This window comes from Eumetopias jubatus, unplaced genomic scaffold, assembly GCF_037043125.1.
Source record: "Eumetopias jubatus isolate StellerSeaLion01/CBP00866 unplaced genomic scaffold, mEumJub1_p1.0 scaffold_13, whole genome shotgun sequence".
Classification (NCBI taxonomy): domain Eukaryota; kingdom Metazoa; phylum Chordata; class Mammalia; order Carnivora; family Otariidae; genus Eumetopias; species Eumetopias jubatus.
In genome coordinates, this window is record NW_028274819.1 from 58,680,771 (window position 1) to 58,704,657 (window position 23,887).

A 23,887-nucleotide genomic window follows, 5' to 3' on the forward strand; every position below is an offset into this window, starting at 1 on the left:
TCACAGCTCATTGTATGGCCTTAAGTGTTACTGTAGCTCTCTCTGTAGTTTCTTCATCTCTAAAACAGGATAATAAAAGCACCTATACCTCATAAGACAATTAAGAATATTATATGTGTAATGTATATAAAGAACCCAAGACAATGGCTGATACAGAGAAGGCCTCAGTCAACTTCAGTTTCCATTTCCAAGTGGCCCTTTTACTTGCCTATTGTAACAAATTCAGTATTTCTGAGAGTCTGGTCAGAAAAAGGACAATCAGCTTTTTTTAAACCTACCATGCAGGATGACAGAAACCAAATGAAAGTGCTGAAAAGAACACCAGACATGTGTTCTTCTAGTAGTCATGAACTAAAATTTAGTCACAAATTAGCCAAGTGATTCTGAATAGCTTTTCTAACCATATTTTTAAAGTCATATAATGGTATAGAAGGTCCAAGTATAAATCTGTCATTATAAATCAGCCTTACAAATACCCTGGTGTCTGTGAAAACTAAAATCGAGGGTTGTAAGAAATTATTCCTGATCCAAGTGAAAGAAGCAGAAATCCCTTGAAATGTATTAAATCCTTGCCCTACTAAAAATTTGCCAGAAACTCTAACTATACATTTTCTTACTCATTTCATGTTCATGTTCTCAAAAGTCAAACAAAAATAAACGAACAAGACTCGTTTTCTGACAGTCTTAATGAAAAAATTTTTTCTCATTAATGGTTTCAGTCAAGAATGAGAGCACAATATAGAAAACCTAGATTTATTTGTTAAACTATTACAAAGACAAAACAATTATCATTGAAGCACTCTGAGGATTTCATCCCAATTTCACTTGTTATGGAAACCGACCTAAGAGGTTAGAAATTAAAGGATATAACCTAAGGGGTTATAACAAAACAGACTGGTGAAACATGGTGAAAGGAGTAAAAGCTAGTCAGATGCATCCGTGTTAGTGGTATTTCACATGGCTAGGATATTTCCCAAGAGGCTCCCTAAAGATGCCTGAATTAATTAATCTGGGTCCCAAATTAGTAAAAAAAAAAAAAAAAAAAAAAAAAAAAAAACCCTTACCCCTGTGAAGAACGAGCAGAGGCCAAGATTTCTCTGAGATCTCTTTGTCCTTCTTTTTAAGGGGTAATGGGACCCTTAGCCTCTAAAAGGGTTTATTTTAGATTCAGCCTCCCTCCTTCCCATCCAGTCTACTTATGTCTTCAAGCACCTACGCATTCTCAGGTAGGCCTGCCAGGTTACAGAAGATGCGTATGGTGAAGGCTGGAACTATAGGCCTAATCAGAGGGCACCTATACACAGACATTTTGGAGTAGGTGATAAACTACAAATACCCTCCTGGTTAATTCACCTTTGTTAATAAAGGTCATAGTTTCTTCTGCTGGTGACAACTTTTTCTCTCAGTATAGTCTGTCTCAAAAAAGAACCGGTTCAGGTAAATTTTGGAGAAGGAAAAAGACTTCATCAACACCCACTCCACAGTAGAAGAGGCACCAAGTTCTTTCCTAGTTATGAGCAGAATCTGAAAAACAGAAGATTTACAGTGTTTATAATAATAGCTATTATTTATTGAATGCCTAGTCAAGAGTGCCAGAGAACTTAGATATATATCTGAGTCTTTGCAACAATCCTGCCAGGTAGTTTATCAACCCCATTTTCAAATGAGGAAACTGAGGATTAAAGAAGTTATGTGCCTTCTCCAAAGGCACAGAAGCCGGTATGTGGTAGAGCTGTGATTCTACCACTCCTGTGCCTTGACTCCACCCCATCTCCTGCACCGAGAGGTCCTAGTTCCATTATCTTGAAATCATTAATGGTTGCATAAACACTCTAATTATTCCTTCTTCATTCCTTAAAGGCAAAAACAATTTAAAATGATTAAAAATTTAAAGACATTGTTTGGAATTCAGGTCAATTATCCAGATGAATAACTTGTATAAACTTTATGAACAAAATAGCTCTCTGCTCCAGCTGTAGCATAAAATGAATAGAAAACAAATCATCAGCTCATTAGAAAGCTTGTGGTTATTTTATGATTATTTCACCATAAAATTACATTACAAAGAATCCTAAGAATTCTCACCAGTGAACTGCAGTAACATCTCATCTGTGTAACCATTAGTGACACAACAAATGCGTTTCTCAGAATCCTTATTAATACAGTGGTGGATATTCTCTGAATAGTCTATTTTTCAAGAAGAAATACGTAAAAGCCAGAAGATCAAAAAATGTTTTCCAGTTTCAATAAAAGTTACTAAGTATTACTGAACTGAAAAAGTCAACATGCTATAAAGAACATGATAAGCAGGAAAGTGAGAAGGGAAGAAGACTTAAGTTGGCACCAAAAGATTTCCCATACAGTATAAGAGTGAAGTACTAATATCTGGAACTATAAGATCTGAAAATTAAAGCTAACAGAGCTGCAGCAATATGAACATGTAATTTTAGCTAATTACAGAAGAGACAATGCTGGTTTTAGACTATATAGCTACAATGACAGAAATAAATGCTGTGGAAATAAAAATTAAATATTTAAAGCAAGAAATATAAATCCCCGAACTCTAAGAGATTATTCTCTGATAGTTCCACTGGCAGCACCTGAAAGGAAAACAGAGATTCATTATCATTTTTCATGGTTAGAGTAAGAAGAAATGTTACACATTCACATGGCAACAATTTGGAAGGTAAATGGAACTTGGAAAAAGGAGGGATCTCATAACCCAACTGGATGACTCACAATAGTATAAGAGTCAAGCCAAAATATATAAATCTTGCCACACTATTACTATGCTTTAAAATAAAGGACCTGGGCATAAGTAACATCTCAAAGACTGGAAGACAGCCAGTATTCAAGAAAATGCTACCAGGTCAGAAGTAGGAGGACACTGTAGAGGGGAAAGAGGGACAACAATTTTAACAAAGTAAAAATCTTATAGCTCATAAAGGAAGACCAACTAGGACTACTAGTCCTAGAGCTCTAGGTGGTATGAACTAACAACATAACCCTCAGTTATTATCAAACATACAGCTGAGATACTCAAGCTGGCAAAGAACAATTTATTTCTCAGGATAACATGCAGCAACGTCAGGGACAAACTTTAGGCAAAGCTCACAAGAATGTGTCAGGGAAAACTGGCTGTGAGCTCTTATGTCAGTCAAGAAAGCAGGAATGAAGCAACTTGGGAAATGATAGCTTTTGGAGAAGTGTGCATGGCCTTACGGTTTGGCAAACTGGGCTTGAACACTAAGGTGCCCAGGACCTTGGTCCTCCATTATTTTCAGAAGGAGGGAAGCCAATACAAGATAATGATGAAATTAGGGGTGCTTGGGTGGCTCAGTTGATTAAGTGATTGCCTTCAGCTCAGGTCATGATCCCAGGGCCCTGGGATGGAGCCCCATATCGGGCTCCCTGCTCAGCGGGAAGTCTGCTTCTCCCTCTTCCTCTACCGCCCCTCCTGCTCTTGCTCTCTCTCTCTCAAATAAATAAATCTTAAAAAAAAAAAAGGATTATGATTAAATTAAAGGCTTAGATGCAGTTTGGAATTACCACTTCCTCCCTAAACTGAATAGCAGCAAATCTCTGCTTTGTGTTTTCTGATGAACATGTTAGGTTTCAAACACCACAAGTGGAAAAGGTGACTCAAGAGCAGAACAGGAGATGATCTCAGGCTCTGCTGCTCCCACCTGAGCCAACCAGGGAGCCCATTTCTGAGTAATGGGCTAATGTCCACCTCCTGAGTTCACTTAAGATGGGTGTGTCTTATTCTTTCATGCCTCAATGCCTAGCACTGCCCAATGTCTAACCCAGCTCTTAACATGTATAAGTGCTCAGTAAATGTTAACCTGAACATCACTGTTTGCAGACCTTGACTCCTTAGGGGGAAAAAAACCACATAAGTCTCAGTAATTTCAGAAATGGGTAACTTAACATTTTTCCAAACTGCTAATTATATAGAGTTCTCCTGAAAATAAAAATTATTTCACATGATTTTCAAATTCAATGACAAGGAAGAAAATAAAATACTCACCCCACAGCAGCATAAATCATTTTCAGTGATCAACATCTGCATCCTCAAACTGTCCAGCAACCGTTGGTGTAGTGTCTACCTCCATCCCATCTTAAAAAAAAAAAAAAAAAAAATCAACTGCTGAGCAACAGTCTACTGAGCTCTTCAGATAGGTAAAGGGTCAACCTATTCATCAAGCAGAAGAAAGCTGGTGCCCTCTGTTGGTCACAGTTGCTATTTCTTTCTCTTGTGAAAAAGTAACAAGGAACAAACCAAAAAAGAAAAATGCCACCTGTACATTTTAACGTTTACTTTATAAATTCTCAACCTCAACACTAAGAAGTTTTTAATGTAGTAGAGGGTTTGATATGTGCTCTGAGCATACAGATGCTGTTCATCTTGCTCAGAAACGAAATGATTCTAAAGTGATGGGAAGAAAACTCAGTTATGTGTTCCGTTAATAAAGAAAAATTAAAACAAAAAAAAAGTTTTTAATGTAGTTAGCATCAACTGTTCACTCTTCAGAGAACTGTGCTGGGTATTTACTGTGTGACATTATCATTATTATTATTAAGATATAATTTATTTATTTGAGAACGAAGAAGAGAGAGAGCATGAGCAGAGGGGAGGGGTAGAGGGAGAAGCAGACTTCCCACTGAATGGGGAGCCCAACGTGGGGCTCGATCCCAAGACCCAGAGATCACAACCTGAGCTGAAGGCAGACACTTCACCCCAACTGAGCCACCCAGGTGCCCCATTATTTTCATTTTTAAAGGTATAAAAGTCCTATCCTCACAAAGCTGACTACATAATTCTGAGAAAAGACAAAATAAGTAAAGTGAGGTTCTTGCTTATCTGTTTTTCTCATTTCATAGGGGGAAAAAACCGTGTTGTGTGTGTGTGCGTGTGTGCGTGTGTAGGGAGAGACAAGGAAAATAAGCCGCGCGCGCGTGTGTGTGTGTGTGTGTAGGGAGAGACAAGGAAAAAAAGCCCTTTGGAAAAGCTGTTTAGAGCTGCTTTCTCCATTTTGGCACCTCCCATTCACCTTCAACTCTTTAACCCACAACAGGCTTCTGCCTGAGCCCCCTAGTACTCCACCTGGACATGCAGCAGGGCGTGCAAATGTAACACATCATCTTTCCACACAGAAATGCTTCTCTTGGGGCACCTGACTGGTTCAGTTGGTAAAGCATGTGATTCAATCTCAGCGTCGAGAGTTCAAGCCCCACATTAGGTGCGGAGCCTACTTTAAAAAAACAAAACAAAACGGAGGGGCGGGGGGCGCCTGAGTGGCTCAGTTAAGCATCTGCCTTCGGCTCAGGTCATGATCCCAGGGTCCTGGGATCGAGCCCCACATCGGGCTCTCTGCTCCGCAGGAAGCCTGCTTCTCCCTCTCCCACTCCCCCTGCTTGTGTTCCCTCTCTTGCTGTGTCTCTCTCTGTCAAAAAAAAAAAAAAAGGTTTCTCTACCCTAACATTCTTACTAAAGGATACCTCTCACCTGTCCAATTCAGAAACCCCTACCACATCTCTAACTTCTGTTGCTTCTCTCAAACATCTCTCAAATCTGTTAAGTCTTTAACATTCACTGCCACTACCAAGTGCAGGCCATGATCTCTCATCTAATTTAAATCATAACTTATTTAACAGAGTTTCTCTTTGGGGCGCCTGGAAGGCTCAGTCCATTAAGTGTCTGCCTTCAGCTCAGGTCATGATCCCAGCAGGCTGGGATCCCTGCTCAGCAGGGAGTCTGCTTCTCTGCCCCTCCCCTCTCTCTCTCTCTCAAATATATAGGTAAAATCTTAAAAAAAAAAAAAAAAGTTTCTCTTCTATCCTCCAATATTTCCCTCTGCAATCAATTTTCCATTATCACAGCCAGGGTCATCTTCTGAAACACTAATCAAACTAAAAATTCTTCATTTCACATTCTCATTGGCCTAAGCATAACACTGAAATTCTTTAAAACAGCTTTCAAGTTCCATTAAGATACAACCAGTTCACTACTCCACCTTTATGTGGTGCTGTAATAACTACCCTTCATACTCAGAGTTCCAGACATAATGAACTACTTTCAGTCCCCCAAAGTCGAATGGTCTCTTGAAGTTCTGCACATGGCTGATCACGTTACCTGCTTCTCTCCCCAACCTGTATGTAATCCCCCTTCACCCCAGTAAGTGACATCTGTCACTTACTCCATGAAGCTTGAATCTCTGACTATCCAGGCTGGGTGAAGAGTCCAGCCTCCGATTCCATAGCTTCTCAAGCTTCCCCTATATCTCAGTGCTGTATCAACAATGTACTGCCTAATTAGTTAATTTATTTTTCTCTACACAAGAATGCCATTGATATGAAGACAGTAATCTCATCTTACTTGGGCACTGCTATATTCTCTGTAGCATAGTAGCTCAATAAACAGTTCTTACATAAATAAGCACATGAAGTACTGAAATACCACAAGGAGATAGGGTGTTTGTTTTTCAGTGCAAAAAAGATGGTTTTATTAAAGCATGGGGAGCAGGACTTGGGCAGAAAGAACTGCGATAGGATGTATTTAAATGGCAAAAAGATTGAAATTTGCCAAGACAGCAGATCTTAGGTGCTCTACCACAAAAAAACGGGTAACTATGTGAAGAGATGGATATGTTAATTGACTTGACTGTAGTAATTATTTCACTATGTATATGAAAACATCATCTGGCATACCTTAAACATAAACAATTTTGGGCCTGTTAAAAAATTTTAAAAATAAATTTTAAAAAAATGCACAGGTCAAAACAAATAAATCAATGGCAAAAAGAGTGACATGGGTACTTAGGACTTTAGAAGATGGGGAAGGGTATAGGCTGAAAAAGTTTCATATATAGGCAACTCTCAATATGCTAATAAGGCTTAGGAATAAAAGTCTAAAAATCTCTAGCAAAAAGTGTTTGTGATCTTAAAATCATTTGCTATAAAGCATTAAACAAGGAATTTTACAATTAAAAAAAAAACTCTTCAGTGAAGAAAGGCTTTTCAATGTCCAAGGACACTCTCCCATCAATCACTGTAATAAAAAGAAGGTACCATCTTGAATTCTTTCAGCTAAGAGTTTGGTAGTACACTAGAGATCATCTGAGCCATCTCATCCTATAGCCTATGTTATAGGCTCACCAACTAGGACTTAAAATAGAGAGGATATACAAGGAATAACAGTGTGACACAAAGCCTAAACTTTTCCAAATTAAAATATCCCAGGACTGGGGCGCCTGGGTGGCTCAGCTGGTTAGGCATCTGTCTTCAGCTCAGGTCATGCTCTCAGGATCAAGCCCCGCATTGGGCTCCCTGCTCAGTGGGGAGTCTGCGTGAAATTCTCTCCCTCTTCCTCTGCCCCTCACCCTGCTCATGCTCTCTAATAAATAACCCCCAGGTCAACATGCTGTGTGCATGAGGATATTGATCACAGCATTATGACAGAAATTTACATTGCCCAATAAAAGAAAAACCAGGGGTGCCTGAGTGGCTCAGTTGGTTAAGCGTCTGACTCTTGGTTTTGGCTCAGGTCATGATCTCAGTGTCCTGAAATCAAGCCCCACATTGGGCTCCACACTCAGTGCAGAGTCTGCTTGAGATTCTCTCCCTCTCCCCTTCTGTCCCTCCCCCGCTTACATGCTCTCTCTTTCAAATAAATTAATCAACTAAATCTTTAACAAAAAAATGAAAAACTATGGGAACCCTCTTTAAGAACATTCTGCATCTCTAAAAATTAGAAGTGGTAAGACTATAGCAACATAAAATACTAGTATATATTAAATACACGTAAGATGCAAGAAGTGCTTATATGCTTATAACACTTTTATATGGTATTTTTTTTTGCATATCAGCTCATTTAATCTTCTCACCACTTATTAGCTATTTGACCTCAAGCAAGTTATATGATCTTTCTGTGCTTCAGTTTCTTCATCTGTAAAACAGGGATCAAATAACATTTACCACAGAACATTCTTGGAAGGATTAAATGAGTACTTATGTGTAATATGCTTAAATCAGGGTCTGGCACATAAGAGCAGTACCTGAATGTTCTATTTAGAGTAGTAGAAAAAGATGAGAGATATCTGTGGCAAAGGCAAGGTTGTCTCTTCAGAGTTAGAACTTTATATGGTGATTATCAGGCAATCACTGAGGGGACATCCCTATATAGGGGTAACCACAGAGTGTTCTCAGAAGATTAAGATGGAACAGTGAGCTGGAGGCAGGAATGATTGAGGCAAAAAATTACTATTGTAAATCCAGTGTGAGAAGACAAGGGCCTAAGGTTGAAGGATAGCAGCAGTAACAGCAAGGAAATGTGAAAGTCATTTAAATGAAAAAATCTAGTATTGCACTAGAGCAAGGAATAAGAAGTAAAGGCTGAGTCAAAAGAATACTTCAACATTCTGACTGAAATAGGATACTCAGAAAAGCAAACCAGTCTCACAGGGGAAATATTTACAAAGAAGCCTACAGAGTGGAGACAAATGAAGCAAATTTGAAAGCCACTTGTTTAAGGTCCAGAAGTGTGTCACAAAACAAGAACCCAAGTTTCTTGAATGCTTTCTAGCCCTTTTAATCAACTGACTATCCTAGTTTTACATATAATCATGTAGGAATTCATTTTAAAAATAAAAACAGCAGCATAGATACATACACACACACACACATAAGCAAACAAACAAAAAGACTGGAAAGATATGCAGTAGAAAAATTAACAGAGGTCTTCCAATTATAATTACACTTGATTTTTCATTTCTTCTTTGCCTGTGCCCATTTAAAAAATTTGATTGTGAACACACTGTTTTTGTAGTTGAGGGAAAAAAGTAAAAAAAAAAAACAAAGTTTCATGAGAATTCCCATTCTATATAATTCTACATTTGCTTCCTACACTGTAAGAGTTAATTCTGAGACTTCTCTGTCTTAAGAGTTTCCAAAAGAACATACATACATATATCTATGTATATGTATCTATCTCCCTGACTTCCCTTGTTGCCCAAGGACCATCTGACCGCTCACACTGAAAGAAAGGATACTCACCTTCATAATCTCTTATCGAATCTTCTGTCCGGACTCCAGCCATGTTATATTGGCTGCTCACAGACTGAGAAAGCATTCCTTCTAATCTCTCCAATGTGGCTTGGCCTTCTGCTGTTAAATGGGATAATCCTTCTTCATAGGTATAAAATGTAGGGATGTCTCCCTGCCCTTGTTCTAAACAAATAAAATGCTTTTAAGCTATTTTAAAGCAATTAGAAAAACATGGATAATCAATAATGCATTTACCGAAGATAAGGTACAGTTTAAAAAGGCTTCCAGGAAAATATTTTTCAATATTCATTTAATACACAGATGTAGGTCATCTGTTGAAAATAAAGACAGAAAGAAAATGTCTCTACCCTCTAGAATGAGAAGGGATTCCAAAAGATAATGAGCCAGTAAACAGCAATTCTCAAAAAATCAAATGTCCAGGGACTAAAAGGAAGAGAGGGTGTACCTAAGGTCAGCAAGTCTTATGTCATCCCAAGCTGGGAATTTTACAGGTGAGTGCAAGTTAATTTGATACTAATTTGTACTGATGTTTTTTTTGGATTAAAATACATGATCCTTTTAAAAACTCAGAAATTCTAGAAAATATAAAAAGGATAAAAAAATACATTCAAAAATCTCAGCGGAAATGAGAATGTATTTAGATATATGAAGGAGAATTCCAGAACCGAATTTGTCTCAGGCCAGGAAGTAGGTACATATGGAGGAAAGGACTTTGGACAGCGAGATCGGTGGACATGAGAGCAGTGGGAAGAAGAAAAGAGAAGAGCAGGCACTTCAAGTTATAAGACTCTACCAGGTTAGTGACAGTATTCTGGTCTGGGGGAGGCAAAGAGAAATAATCTTAGATAAATGAAGTATGGTTCTGGGGGGAGAAAATGACTTTGGTAGTGAGTTGTCTGAAGGATTATGTTAAGTAAAGATGTAGATGATAAAGATTTCAAGTGGTGGAGGGAGAAGGTTTTGTTCTCTAGGAGCAGCTGCATCAACTTAAAAGATTCTCCCAACCACCCACTTTCTCATCCATTGTTTTCTTCCCTTCCATTTATCTCTATCCATTTTCTGCTCACAATAACATCTACTTTTTACCTTCAAGCTTGGAAAGTCCAACTATTTTTCCAGTTTGGCTTAGACATGAATTGTGCCATTCACTTTTATTAATAACCACACTATGAGTATTTAATAGAGATATAAAGAACCATAATCCCATACCTTTAGTACAAATAAGTGCTTAAAATGAAACACACACACATTTAAAAAAATCCGTTTCACTAACCATTTGCTTCCACATCATATTCTTCTCCATCATAATCATCTGAATCTTCATCCTCAGGATCAGGATGCAAAGCCTGGCATTCACACATTGCAGTAAACATTGCCTCCACTGAACAAGGAAGTTAAATGGTAATGAACATTCTTTTCTGGCCAGTGTAGAATAAAAATTTAATAATATAACCACCAGTACAAATAAATTCAATGAGTAGACAAGAAATATACCAGAGTCACAGTATTTACAAAACCTGCTAAATTCCAAGGAGAATCAATCTTGAGAAGTACTTGATGGCAATGGACAAGTCACAAAATAATAACAGTTCATTTTAAGATAATGTTGAGATCTCTTCATGCCTGGCTGGATTTTCTGAGAAAAAGAGTCAGGGTCTTGGTCAGACTGCTGGTATCAGGGCGGAGCCCCTTTTAGTTGATAGGACTCTTTTCCAGCTATCCTGGCATCTTCCACTTTAGAACTGCCATGACCCTTGCCCTCTATCTGGTAAGATTCAAAGTCAACAGCATCAAGTCAGTAAAAATAACCAGATCTCTTTATTCACAAAATACACCAAATAACATAGTCTCCTATACTCTCACCACACTGACAATCTTTGATATTAACAGGTATCTGGTCCTCAACGATATGACAGATGTTAGAATGAAGAAAAAGCAACGGAACAGAAGGTAATGAGGATAACGGTAAAGTGTGGGGGGTGGGGGGGTGCTTGGTACATAAAGGGAAAGGAATCAATTCTATAGAATACTCACATGCTGATTTATCACTAGGCACAAATCTGAATTCAGCAATAGGTTCAACATCATCATCACTGTCTTCTTCTTCACCAACAGAATCTTTTGATTCCTCTAGGAAGGGAATAAAAATAACTTTTTAAATGATGTTTTTTGTTTTGGAAAAAAAGCAGCCTAAAATAATTTCATAAAGGATGCTTATTGACCTATCTAAATACTGCAATACAGTTTTTACTTCAAATTATAAGAACATGGTAATTTTAGAGCTAAAAAAGACTGTGGACTTTCACTGAGCCCTAGGGATTCCAAGCCCCCTTTGAAGTTGTGGTGGGGGTGAAGAAACCCAAACAGGCCTCTAACAAGTACAGTTCCACTGTCATCTGTCTCTCTTACCTTTTACCATGAAACAAGGGGTTCAGTAGCAGTTTGTAAACCGCTGATGTGATTTATCACCAATAATTTACAGATTTGAGAAAACTAAGGCCCATAAAAGTTAGCAAACCCAACAGATAAATTGCCAAAGTCTGTAGGCAAGAAAAAAATACAAATGTTCAATGAAGAGAACTAGCACAGTGGAAGCAGGAACTGCCACAAGTATTCTGGAGGTGTGCATATCCTAATACGCAGCAATTCCTCATCTCTCTATTTATTATGTACATAAGAAGTTTATACATAAATGTTTACTGAAATACTCACAAAAATTTTAAAAATTAATGTTAATTTAAAAAAAGGAAACATGTATTGTAACCCGATCATATTATGTTTTATAGACAGCAGTTAAAAAGGAACAAATATTTATATGTATCAAAACTCATAGATTAAAAAATGTAACTGAGTGAAAAAACTAATTGCAGAATATATATAAATAGGGGCGCCTGGGTGGCTCAGTCGTTGGGCATCTGCCTTCGGCTCAGGTTGTGATCCCATAGTCCTGGGATTGAGCCCTATATCTGGCTCCTTGCTCAGTGGGAAGCCTGCTTCTCCCTCTCCCACTCCCCCTGCTTGTGTTCCTGCTGTCGGTATCTCTATCTCTGTCAAATAAATAAATAAAATCTTAAAAAAAAAAGAATATATATAAATAATACCACTTACATATTAAAAGTTTAACACAAAACAAAACCATTATATTGCTTATGGATTTATACATGTTCAGTAAAAATCTAAAAGCTTAGATGGGAAGGACACATATTGCCTTTAGGATAATGTTTAACTTTGGAGATAAAATATGAAACAAAATGGGAAAGGTATGAAAAGGATTAACAGTACTGATACAGTTTTTTTTTTTTTTTAAGATTTATTTATTTTAGAAAGAGAGAGCGAGTGAGCGGGGAGGAGAGGCAGAGGGAGAGGGACAGAAAGAATCTCAAGCAGACTCCCCGCTGAGCGCAGAGCCAGACACACGGCTCCATCTGAGGACCCTCAGATCATGACCTGAGCAGAAATCAAGGGTCGGACACTTTGACTGAGCTACCCAGGCACCCCCAGTTTTATTTCTAGAGTAACTATGAAAAAAATTTAGTTTATTTCTAACTAGAGTAACCATGAAAAAAATGTTAGAATTTATGCTAGATAATGATTAATGAAAATTTTTTATTACTCTCTGTACCTTTCAACGTTTGAATTATTTCATAATTTTAAAAAACCAGGTCAGAGCACCTGGCTGACTCAGTTAGTAGAGGACACTGACTCTTGATCTCGGGATTTTAACTTTGAGCCCCACAATGGATGTAGAGATTACTTAAAAAATAAAACTTTTAGGGGTGCCTGGCTGGCTCAGTCAGTAGAGAATGAGACTCCTGCTCTTAGAGTTCTAAGTTCAAGTCCTTGGGTACCCGTGATTACTTAAAAATAAAATCTTAGAGGATGCCTGGGTGGCTTAGTCGTTAGGCATCTGCCTTCGGCTCAGGTCATGATCCCAGGGTCCTGGGATTGAGCCCCACATCGGGCTCCCTGCTCCGCGAGAAGCCTGCTTCTCCCTCTCCCACTCGCCCTGCTTGTGTTCCTACTCTAGCTATCTCTGTCTCTGTCAAATAAATAAATAAAATCTTAAAAAAATAAAATAAAATAAAATCTTAGAGCGCTGTGAATTGTGTAAGACTGTTGAATCACAGACCTGTACCTCTGAAACAAATAATACTTTATATGTTTAAAAAAAGAAGAAGAAGATAGCAGGAGGGGAAGAATGAAGGGGGGAAATCAGAGGGGGAGACAAACCATGAGAGGCTATGGACTCTGAGAAACAAACTGAGGGTTCTAGAGGGGAGGGGGGTGGGGGGATGGGTTAGCCTGGTGATGGATATTAAAGAGGGCACGTTCTGCATGGAGCACTGCGTGTTATACGCAAACAATGAATCATGGAACAGTACATGAAAAACTAATGATGTAATGTATGGTGATTAACATAACATAATAAAAAAAATGTCAAAAAGAGAAAAAATTACTGATGTGCGGTATGATCCCTGGTATGGGCATCTCATGCAGATGAAAATAAGGTAGAAAGATTCTTATACTAGGGCGCCTGGGTGGCTCAGTTGGTTAAGCAACTGCCTTCAGCTCAGGTCATGATCCTGGAGTCCTGGGATCGAGTCCCACATAGGGCTCCCTGCTCAGCAGGGAGTCTGCTTCTCCCTCTGACCCTCTCCCCTCTCATGCTCACTCTCTCAAATAAATAAATAAAGTCTTTAAAAAAAAAAAGAAAGATTCTTATACTATTATTGAAAGTGTAAACTGATATACACTTTCTGGAAAGCAATTTGACAATATATGTTAAGAGCTTTAAAAGTAGTACCTTTAAAGCAGCAATTCTACTCATAGGAATCAATTATAGGGGGTATCTAAATGCTTTTTTTTTTCTAAGTTATACAAGTTGAATATAGAATGAAAAAATACAGATAAGCAAAAAAGGAAAAAATTTTAAATGCCCAGTATTAACAATTTTAAATCACAGATTTCACAGGACTTTTTTTGTCCTGTTGCTGTTATACAGTTACATTGTTATACTGTCCTCTGTAAACAAGTGAAATAATACAAAAAACTGGAGAATTCTAAATAACTCTGAACAGTTGAATTGAATACATTATGGTATTACCAAACTTTTTCAGTGTTTTAAAAAACAAAATGGTATATTAGAACTATTATTCTATAAATGAATGAACATTACTTTTTATATTATAAGTAATATATGCTGGTATAAAAATAATTGAAAGAGTGTAGATGTAGTCCAAGGAAAAAGTAAGCCCCTACCACTCTAGTTCCTCTCCCTAGAAGTAACAATTATAACAATCTGTTTTATACCCCAGGAATCTACCTTAAGGCAAGAAATATAAATGCAATACAGTATTTTTGCAAGTAAGAAAAAAACACAACCATGACCAACACTCATCATCTCATGCTAGATCATAGTATCTGCCATATTTTCAGTCTCTAAACCTTTCCAAATTTTCAACAGTGGGAATAAGTTTTTAGTTATTTTAAAAATAATCTAATATCCTCAACTATAAGCTGAAAGTCCACTTTAATAAGGTTTATGGAGGTTCCAAAGAGAAACAAACATCTGAAGCTTGGAGAATCAGGATGAGAGGAACAAAGACTGGGAAAACAGGATCCAAACACATGTAACTTATAAGAAGAGTTGAATCCCACATAAACGGAACTGGAGAACTACTACATAAATGTGACCCAGGAGGATTCTACTTCTTAGTAAGATAGTGAAGTCTGACTTAGTTTAGTAAGAAAGAATTAATCACAGTCCCATTAATTTCAGGAAAATAATCATATAGAGCAAACATTTAAAATAGCTATCCCAAACCTACTGAATCCTTACTGCCTAGGTTTGGGACTCCTGGTATTTGTATTTTTAACAAGCTCCCCAGGTGTTTCTACTGTACAGCCAGGTTTAAGAACTAAAGACTACTACAATCCCCTCATTTTTCTGGATGAAATTGAGGCTGAGAGAGACGAAAATAACTTGCTTACCAAGTTAATGACAGTCTCATCCAACAATGTGTTTTTCTCTTTAGCTAGCTTTTTGAAGCCCTACCTCTCTAACCTAATTTTTTGACATACACCTTTGGCCAAAGCTAATGCTCTCCACTATCTATGGGCATTTCACACCAGGATTTGGAAATGACTGGCAAGGTCACCTCTAAGTCTTTGCAATTCTATGAATGAATGGCTTAAACTAAACATGAAATATAATAATCTTGGTTATAAAATCAGAGTTGCACCTACTTGGAAAGTGAACTTTGTGCCCAATACCTCCTCATTTGGAAGTCTTACTACAACCCAGGGTCAACAGCTTTTTCTTTTCCTTACCCTCTCTTTCAAATTTCATTAGATTATCTATCTTTGCACTTTTTCCAATGGCAAGTGTTTGAAATCTTATAACAAAAATATTTTCAGATAGCTGAATCAGGCAGGGCTGATAAGACAGGGCTTGCCAAAAGCCCTAAAAGCTATTAGATAATTAATGTCACACTAATTATAAGTGGTCATCTTATATCTGAAATCATATTAAAATACTAAATTGGAGGAGCAATAGCTTAACAGGTAAATTCATGGGACTGTCTCTTATACACTATTTCAGAGAAAGGCAACCCATTATTTTAAAAGCACATGAACTTGTGCTTTTACTGAACTGTAGAAGTGTAACAAATTGTCCTTTCAGTCACAAAGTCCTGCATTTTACAAAAGTTGAGCATATTAAACTAACACAATACAGGAAAAACTTCTCATTTAGTCATGCTTTCAAAAATTAAACACAAGTTTTAATTTTGTACCTAAGTTCTCATTTGGAATTCCTACACAACCCATTGTCAACAACCTCAAAATGGATTTTTTTTCTCTTTCTTACCCCTTCTTTCATCACTTTCACTAGATTTTTATGAATCTTTCTAATTATTTGAATAGCAAAAAACTTGGGAATCTTGTACCACAGGGTTTCTCAACCTTGGCACTACTGACATTTGGACTGGGTAATTCCTGACTGTGGGAGGCTGTCCTCTGCCTTATGGAATGTTAAGTAGCATCTCTGGCCTCTAACTATGAGATGCCAGTAGCATTCTATGCCCCTTCCAGTCATGACAATCGAAATGTTACTGCCTAAGGTGGGGGCGGGGGGGGGGGAGACACAACACTGTCCCCAACTGAGAACCACTTTTCTAATAAAACGAAACAAAAAAACAGGTTCTACACTAAACTCTCGGAAGCACAAAGTATACTGATCCAAGCTTCTAAGGGTGCCAAATATAAATGCCTTTACAAAAAGAATAAACAATTCAATGCAACAGGAAAAAGTAGAAACATAAATCCACAATAACTGAATAATTTTAAGTGCAAATATATACAGAAAGCAAAAAGCAGTGTCCAAATTATTTTACTGAGTTGAAATTTTGCTTAATAAACTATTATCCAAAAGAGGTCAATAGCTTGAATATTACTTTATGATCAAAAGCTGCTTTTTAAATATATGATATTTAATATTCCACCAAAGGAAGCTCAAGATTAAATTACACCATACATACCTCCAAATTTGGCATTCACCATAACATACAAATGCTCTCGTGGATAGGCATTTAGGTCCCTGGACACCGCATGCAAGCTAATCGTGGGGTATTCCAGTGAGAATCCTAATCCAGAGCCATCTAACCAAGACAGGCGGCTGAAAAACATGTGTAAAGCAGATTATTTTAACAAATTAAATCCTAATTTAATCCTAAAGGTTCAACTTGGACACTTTTATGCATGTGAATAAATTCAAGCTTAGTGTTTAGAAATATTCCTAAAATAATAAAATTCAGCTGCAGGAACTTTCTTTAAAACCAATTCTGTTCTCTTCTCCTCTAGCTACCAATTCAAAAAAATCTGAAATGCAATTTCCTAAGTCACATGTGTTTCTATGCCTTCCATGCTGGTTCTTATTTGGAATGTCTTCAGGTGCCTTGCTTTTGCAATTCCTCAAATGGTTAAGTCCCAGCTCCTCCTTGAGCCCTCCCTCCAATTACTCCAGTCCATAATAATCTCTTCTTTTTCTGAACTGCACTTATGCGCAGTAACAGGCCATTTAGCACTTAACTCTGTGGTAATGAATCTCATATGTACCCTGACAAAATATGAGCTACTTGACAGAACCGGTCATATTCCTTTATTTCACATTCTTCAAAACCACTAGCATTAGTGCTCAGCATGTAAGTATGCAATAGACGCTTGGGAGTCACTAATTTCTCCAGAAGTCCTACATTAAATGACATACACGTGAAATGGCTGTAATCATACTTACCACAAGTTAGACAATATTTATCCCATTGAAAGACTTTATGAAGCCTTTCACTTATTCTGCAGCTTTAAAAGAAAGCCACAAATAAAGTCTAGGTTTCCTTCAAAAGTGGCCAAATGCAAATATTTTATTGGTATAATAAAAGGAAACATATCACCGAAATCAGTATGTTGAGTTTTGATTAAAGGCTGGCTAATTTTTTGGCAATACTTCAGCCATCTGGAACTGCACCACTTAGCAGAAAAAAAAAAAGTAGCAAAAAGATCCTTAAGAGACCACACACAAAAAAATGTTAATGGGATAAAAGTTAATGCAATATAGTGGCTGCATAGGGCTAGAGAGAAATAGAGATTGACTGCTAATGCGTGCCGGTTTCTTTTGGGGTGATGAAAATATTCTAGGGCGCCTGGGTGGCTCAGTTGGTTAAGCGACTGCCTTAGGCTCAGGTCATAATCCCGGAGTCCCGGGATCGAGTCCCACATCGGGATCCCTGCTCAGCGGGGAGTCTGCTTCTCCCTCTGACCCTACCCCCTACCCCCTCTTGTGCTCTCTCTCTCTCTCAAATAAATAAAATATTTTTTAAAATATATTCTAAAATCAATTGTGATAGTTGCACAGCTCTGTGAATAGACTAACGACTACTGAATTGTATACTATGTGAATTATCTCAATAAACTTTTATTTAAAAAAAGAAATTAATGTAATAACACCCCCATATCATTCTACTTTTGATACAATTTTAACAAGCCCGGTTGTCTCATTTCTAACCAAGCAAAAACAAATACAATAATGAACCTAGGACTCCCTTGGGTAAGAAAAATGACAGCCCAGCAGTCTGAGATCATTCACATTCAATGTAAGGAGAGGTTGAACTTAACACCTCAGTCCCCCTAAAGGAAATTCATGTCTGCAAACACAATTAAGTGTATATAATACATGACCCTCACTTATCAAAAGCAAAGGCAGAATTAGATTGTGGTGAAAATGTGTACAACTCTGTAAATACACTAAAATGCAATGACTTGTACACTAAAAAAAGCAAAAGCAAGAAAAGATGCACTGTCATCTGCAAGGATTTCCCTTCAACATGTTTATTAAAAACAGAAAAAGAAAACCTGGGAGGCTTAAAGTGATAAATCTTAAGAAGCTTAAAGAGGTAAAAGCTCTAGAAATGATTTTCCAGAATGATTCACCCCATTAGTTCCAAAGAAATAGATTTTCTTACTGTAATTAGATTGTGCTATATGTGCCTTTTCTGTCCACTGCTTTCTTAATGTGGAGATGAAATAGTCCTCACATATCCAAGAAACATTGCTAGTCCTTTACTAAAACTCTATTATTTTAAGCAAATAAACTCCCTTTTCTCATCTCAAAAATGCCCCAGCATCATCACAACTCAGAAAGTTAAGAGTCCAAATTTGGGTGTCCAAAATGATTTCAAATATCCAGAGCCACAAAACTTTAATGACTCAATTAGAAGATGGAAAAACTGAAATATAAAATGAACTCAGTGCCTATCAAATTATGGTCTTTATTTTTTTTTTAAGATTTATTTATTTATTTGAGAGACCTGGGAGGGGCAGGGAGAAAGAGAATCCCAAGCAGACTCCCTGCTGAGCTCGATCCGGCTCCATCTCACAACCCCAAGATTGTGACCTCAGCTGAAATCAAATCAAGAGTCTGGCACTTCACCAACTGAGCCACCAATGTGCCCCTATGGTCTTTAAAAAGCACGTAATAATTGCTCTGTAGTTCCTTATACATGGACATGGATATGCACTCTACAGAACTGAAGCAAGTTCCACTCAAAAGCAACACTTACTCTGATTGCTATGTTCCTACTCATTTTTCACATATTTTAGAAGAAAAGCCCTCCCAAACCAAAATATCTAATTAACTACACCCAACCCAAAGAAGCCATGAGTCACAAAAGGGAAAAACAATTAGACAGTAATACAAAGGAACGTTTTGCTAATTTCTAATGCTTTTGAACAAGTATGATCATTATACCTTATTCCTGGCATGAGGTGAAAAACAGGACAGAAAGAGAAAAGAGGTTTTGAATTTGGGTTGGCTTAATTATTTGGTTTAAAATTAACTTTGGCTTAAGATATAATTTAATTACCCTCTTTATTCATTTCACATGATCTATTTTGAATGATTCATGCCTCCGATCCGTTCCTTACCTGAGTAACAAAGTCAACTTCCTATGAAAACTCAACTTTGAAAATAAGTCTGAGAGTTCTGTATCTCTCCACACATCTGAGAAACCACCTAAATTAAATCAGACCCTATTCTCTCTTTGCCTAAAATCCTAAAATAATTTTCTCAAAGCCTTTGGGCAATAAGCCAAACTCATGGAACATAGCTCTCTCCTTTTCCAGCTTTATTATTTTTCCACTCTTTTCCCCTCATTCCCTCAGATGAATATGGTGTATTATATATTCTGGCACAAACTAAATATTGTTTCTCACCCTTGCCTCTGAGCATCCTGTCTCTTCTCAACAGAATGTTTCCCCTTAGCCCCACCTCATTCACCTGGCTGTTAATACTCATTTATCATATCCTCTAGGAAACCGTCCCAGGTTTGTTGAGGCCTTGATTCTATCAAGACCTGGAAAAGCTTGGGGGAAAGAAAAGTGGAAAGAGACCAAGGATGTAATGCTAACAAAGAGTAAAGAGTGATGAATATAGCTGTCCCTGGTACTCATAATATTCTATTTTTTTAAAAAGATTTTATTTATTTATTTGACAGAGAGAAAGAGAGAGAGAGTGAGAGAGGGAACACAAGCAGGGGGAGTGGAAGAGGGAGAAGTAGGCTCCCCACAGAGCAGGGAGCCAGACGCGGGGCTCGATCCCAGGACCCTGGGATCATGACCTGCACCAAAGGCAGACGCTTAACGACTGAGCCACCCAGGTGCCCCATAATATTTTATTCTTAACCTAGATGATGGACATACAGGGGTTGGTTTAATTATAATTCTTTAAATCATCCATATATAATGTATAGTCCTTTTTGTATGTATATTTTACAAAAATATTTTCTTAAAGAAGGTAAGAGATTGGGGCACCTGGGTGGCTCAGTCATTAAGCGCCTGCCTTCGGCTCAGGTCATGATCCCAGGGTCCTGGGATAGAGCCCCGCATCGGGCTCCCTGCTCCGCGGGAAGCCTGCTTCTCCCTCTCCCACTCCCCCTGCTTGTGATCCTTCTCTCGCTGTGTCTCTCTCTGTCAAATAAATAAAATCTTTAAAAAAAAAGAAGGTAAGAGATTTCTCAGTAAAAAGTTGATACGAAATTTTTTTAAACATGTAAGACCTTAAAAGGAGTTGTATTTCTTCAGTGATAACTGTATTGTGATTATACAGGACAATGTCCTTGTTCTTAGGAGATTTTTGCTAAAGTATTTATGGATGAAGGGACATGTCTGCAACTTTCAAACAGCTCAGAAAAAAGATAACTGGTAAAATGTTAACAACTGATGAATCTTTGTGTGTATTAATTAACAACACTTGAGATTTTTCTTTAGGTTTGAAGTTTTTCAAAATGAAAAGACAAACATAGGGCCTTGTCTCCCTTCCCCAACAGTAGTGATATTATAGAAAAAGTCAATATACAGAGAAACTATGAAGAAAAAGGGATGGTTGTAGGGACTATCTGTGCTGCACTCTCCACCACTTAGAAGAAATTGCTCTCCCAAAATCATTAAAGATCTCCTTGTCATTACCCAACAGATGCTTTTCAGATTTTGACTGCTTCTCCCTCTTGTCTGTTCTCAAGTCTCTCCTTCCATAACCTACCTCTTACTGTAGATATGCCTTGGCCCTCTTCTCTTCTGGGGTACCTAACCTATCCCCCATGAGTATATGCTAACCTTTATACTAATAATTTCCTAATCTCTACCTTTAATTCCACTCTTCCAAGATACACACTCTTGTGTCCAACTAATCACATATGTCCAGACCAAACTCATTATCTGCACCTCACCCCCAACTTGCTTTTCCTCCCATCTCTATTTCCTATCTCAGTCATTGGTCAAAAGCCTAAGCTTTGCTCAATGTTTAGATCTCCCTCAAACCAGGGGTTCTTTACATTTTTTTGTGCCCTCTGTGGTAGGCAAAAATTTGCCTCCCCCAGGACCTTCAAACCCTCCCTACCCCGTGTCAAGCCTGTGAATATATTGACACATGGCAAGAGAAAACCTGTATATGCAATTAAGGTCACTAATCAGTTAACAACAGAATGGGGAGATCATCCTGGATATTCTGTGTGGGTCCAATGGAATCACATGAGCTCTTAAAAGGAGAGAAATTTCCCTGGCTGTAGACAAAAGCAGTCAGACAAATTTCAAGGAAGGGAAGGATTCAGTGTGTCATTGTGGGCTTGATGATGACTGGAACCATGTATCAAGGAAATAGGGACCTGAGTCCTACAACTACGATAAAATTTGAGACACGTCTGTCTTACTGTAAAAGTACAGCGCTCCAGGCGGCCAAATAAAAGGGCAATTCCTTCTAGGAATGGAAATGGGAATCAGAAATGGGAAAGGAGAAATGGGAAAGGAGAAATGGCAGTCTCGTCCCTCTGGATATGACCTCAGCTTGCGTAGGGTTGAGGATGTTCCTCTCCCCATCCACACCTACAGAAGAAAAACCATACTTCTTAACCAAACTTTTAAAATCCTCCACAGTCCGCTCTAAACTTACATATTTTGCCCAGGGCAACACCTCCCGCACCTTATTACAGAAAAGAGAGGCACATCGATGATTCTCACTCAGGGCTGGAAACTCAAAACCTTACGACGAAACCTTGAGTAAAGAGCGACGCACGCACCAGACGTCGGGAAAACAGGCAGGTAAAAAGCATAATCCATGAGAGAACTCCGTGTGAAGAAGACAAAGAGGAAGACTCGGGAGGAGAGGACGCCACAACAATCGAGTCTTCGGCCGGGCAGAAGCCTCCCCGAGGCGACCCGGAGCACGCGCGCTCAGCCTCGCAGCAGCCCCGGAGATCGCGGTCTCGCCCCCGCCCCGCCACTCAGCTCGCGCCAGCAGGAGGAAGGCTGCACGCAGGAAGCCGGCACTGGCAAACAGGAACCCCGCTTACCTCTCAGCGATGTAAAGTGTGCCGGTGCCGAGGCCCTTGCCGTTCAGCACAGCCTCGGTCTCTGGCTGCTGCTGCCGGAGCCCCTCAGCCGAGCCGGGCGGCGGGAAACTTTTGAGGAAGCTCATTGCAGCAGCAAGCGCGGAGACACGGGCCGGGAGGGAGCTGAAACACGGCGACTCCAGCTGCAAGCCTCACCCCGCCCCGGAAGCGGTGGCAATCACCCCGGAAGAGCAACTTAGTCCGCACCGGAATTTGAGCCCCATCCACCATAGAGACGAGTCGTTTGGGGGCGAGTCCCCGGAGGCTTGGCCGGACCTGGCCGCGTTGGCCACGTGACTCCTCGCTCCGGGCCCCTTCTCCTCGCGGTTTCTGAGGCTCCGGGCTTGAGATAACTGAATTTTTCTCTCCGTCATCCTACTTCTGGGTCGTCACAGCAACCCTGTGAGAGAGGAGGCACAAGGAATGATAAATTCCTCTTTCTGCAAAGAAGGAAACAGAGGCCTGAGCCTTGGACAGGAATCAAAGACCGCACTCTATCTAGAGGTCGGAGGTCTAATGGGTTCCTGGCTCTTCTAACCTGCGCGGGCCTCAGCCCGGCTTGTCCACATCTCAGCTTAACGGCCGTGCCTCCGCCATCAGTCTAGGTCCTGACGCTGCCCCAGTGCGGCAGCCGCGTGTCCCCGCGTCTCAGGCGGGCAAACGAGCCCAAAGAGGTAATGAACTCTGGGTGAAGAGTTGGCTATGTCAGGGAGGACTTGGAGCGCTGAAAGGAAAAGAACTAGTCCATCAGATTTGGAACCCTTGCTTTCTTTCTTTGTTGGACACTGAAGAGCGAAGTAATAAGAGCAATGAAAACTTTTATCAGGAAATAATTGGTAAAGGTAACCGAGTGTTCTGTGCCAGGCACTGTTCCAGGCCCTTTACCGGCATTATTTCTTCATTTCCTCTTTATGCCAAGTATGTGAGAAATTTTTTATTGATCCAGTTTTACAGATGGAAAGCCTGAGGCATTAACTGAAGAGCGAGAGTTTAGCCATGAGAGACCTCGTGGAATTCAAGTCAGTTTCTAGGCCAAATTTTCTTGCCTGTGAAATGAGCATGATCATACCTAAGCTGTAGCACTGTTGAGGCTGGATGACTGGACATGTGGAGTAGCTGTATTTCTATCTGCTGAAGAGAGGAGTGTTAGATTTTTTTTTTTTTTTTATCTAGGATTCGTTTGCTGGTAGGGAGACTGGAGGAGGGGCACTCTGAGCAGGGAGAGTATTAGGAAGTTGTTGCCTCGGTATAAGTGAGAGAGTGGCAGTGAGAATGGAAACAGAAGAGGCTGGGGCTATTACAAAGGTAAAATCCTCAGACTGAGAGAAAGAAGGTGGTGAAAATGCAAATGAGCATGGATGAAGAGAGAGAAGTCAAGGATGATTCCC

The 23,887-nt window shown here is 39.1% G+C and overlaps 1 protein-coding gene across 1 annotated transcript; it reads right to left on the reverse strand.

Annotated features, from left to right (window-relative positions):
- Nucleotides 1–737: 737 nt before the first annotated feature.
- On the reverse strand, nucleotides 738–22,679 carry CLNS1A (chloride nucleotide-sensitive channel 1A). The gene is made up of 7 exons (XM_028115969.2): nucleotides 22,461–22,679; nucleotides 16,605–16,741; nucleotides 11,101–11,196; nucleotides 10,340–10,447; nucleotides 9,055–9,228; nucleotides 4,031–4,120; nucleotides 738–1,524 (listed from the first exon to the last, which is right to left on the reverse strand). The coding sequence occupies exons 1-6, from the start codon at nucleotides 22,583–22,585 to the stop codon at nucleotides 4,053–4,055; spliced, it is 708 nt and encodes a 235-aa protein (XP_027971770.1). The 5' UTR covers nucleotides 22,586–22,679; the 3' UTR covers nucleotides 738–1,524; nucleotides 4,031–4,052.
- Between the last annotated feature and the right edge of the window lie 1,208 nt (nucleotides 22,680–23,887).

Excerpts from the sequence above, each read along its gene's own strand:
- CLNS1A (XM_028115969.2), bottom strand. The coding sequence starts at position 22,585 with ATGAGCTTCCTCAAAAGTTTCCCGCCGCCCGGCTCGGCTGAGGGGCTC. Across the intron at positions 9,229-10,339 it reads ATATGATGTGGAAGCAAATG|AACAAGGGCAGGGAGACATC; the intron begins GTTAGTGAAACG and ends TTATTTGTTTAG. Across the intron at positions 4,121-9,054 it reads TTCGATAAGAGATTATGAAG|ATGGGATGGAGGTAGACACT; the intron begins GTGAGTATCCTT and ends TTTTTTTTTAAG.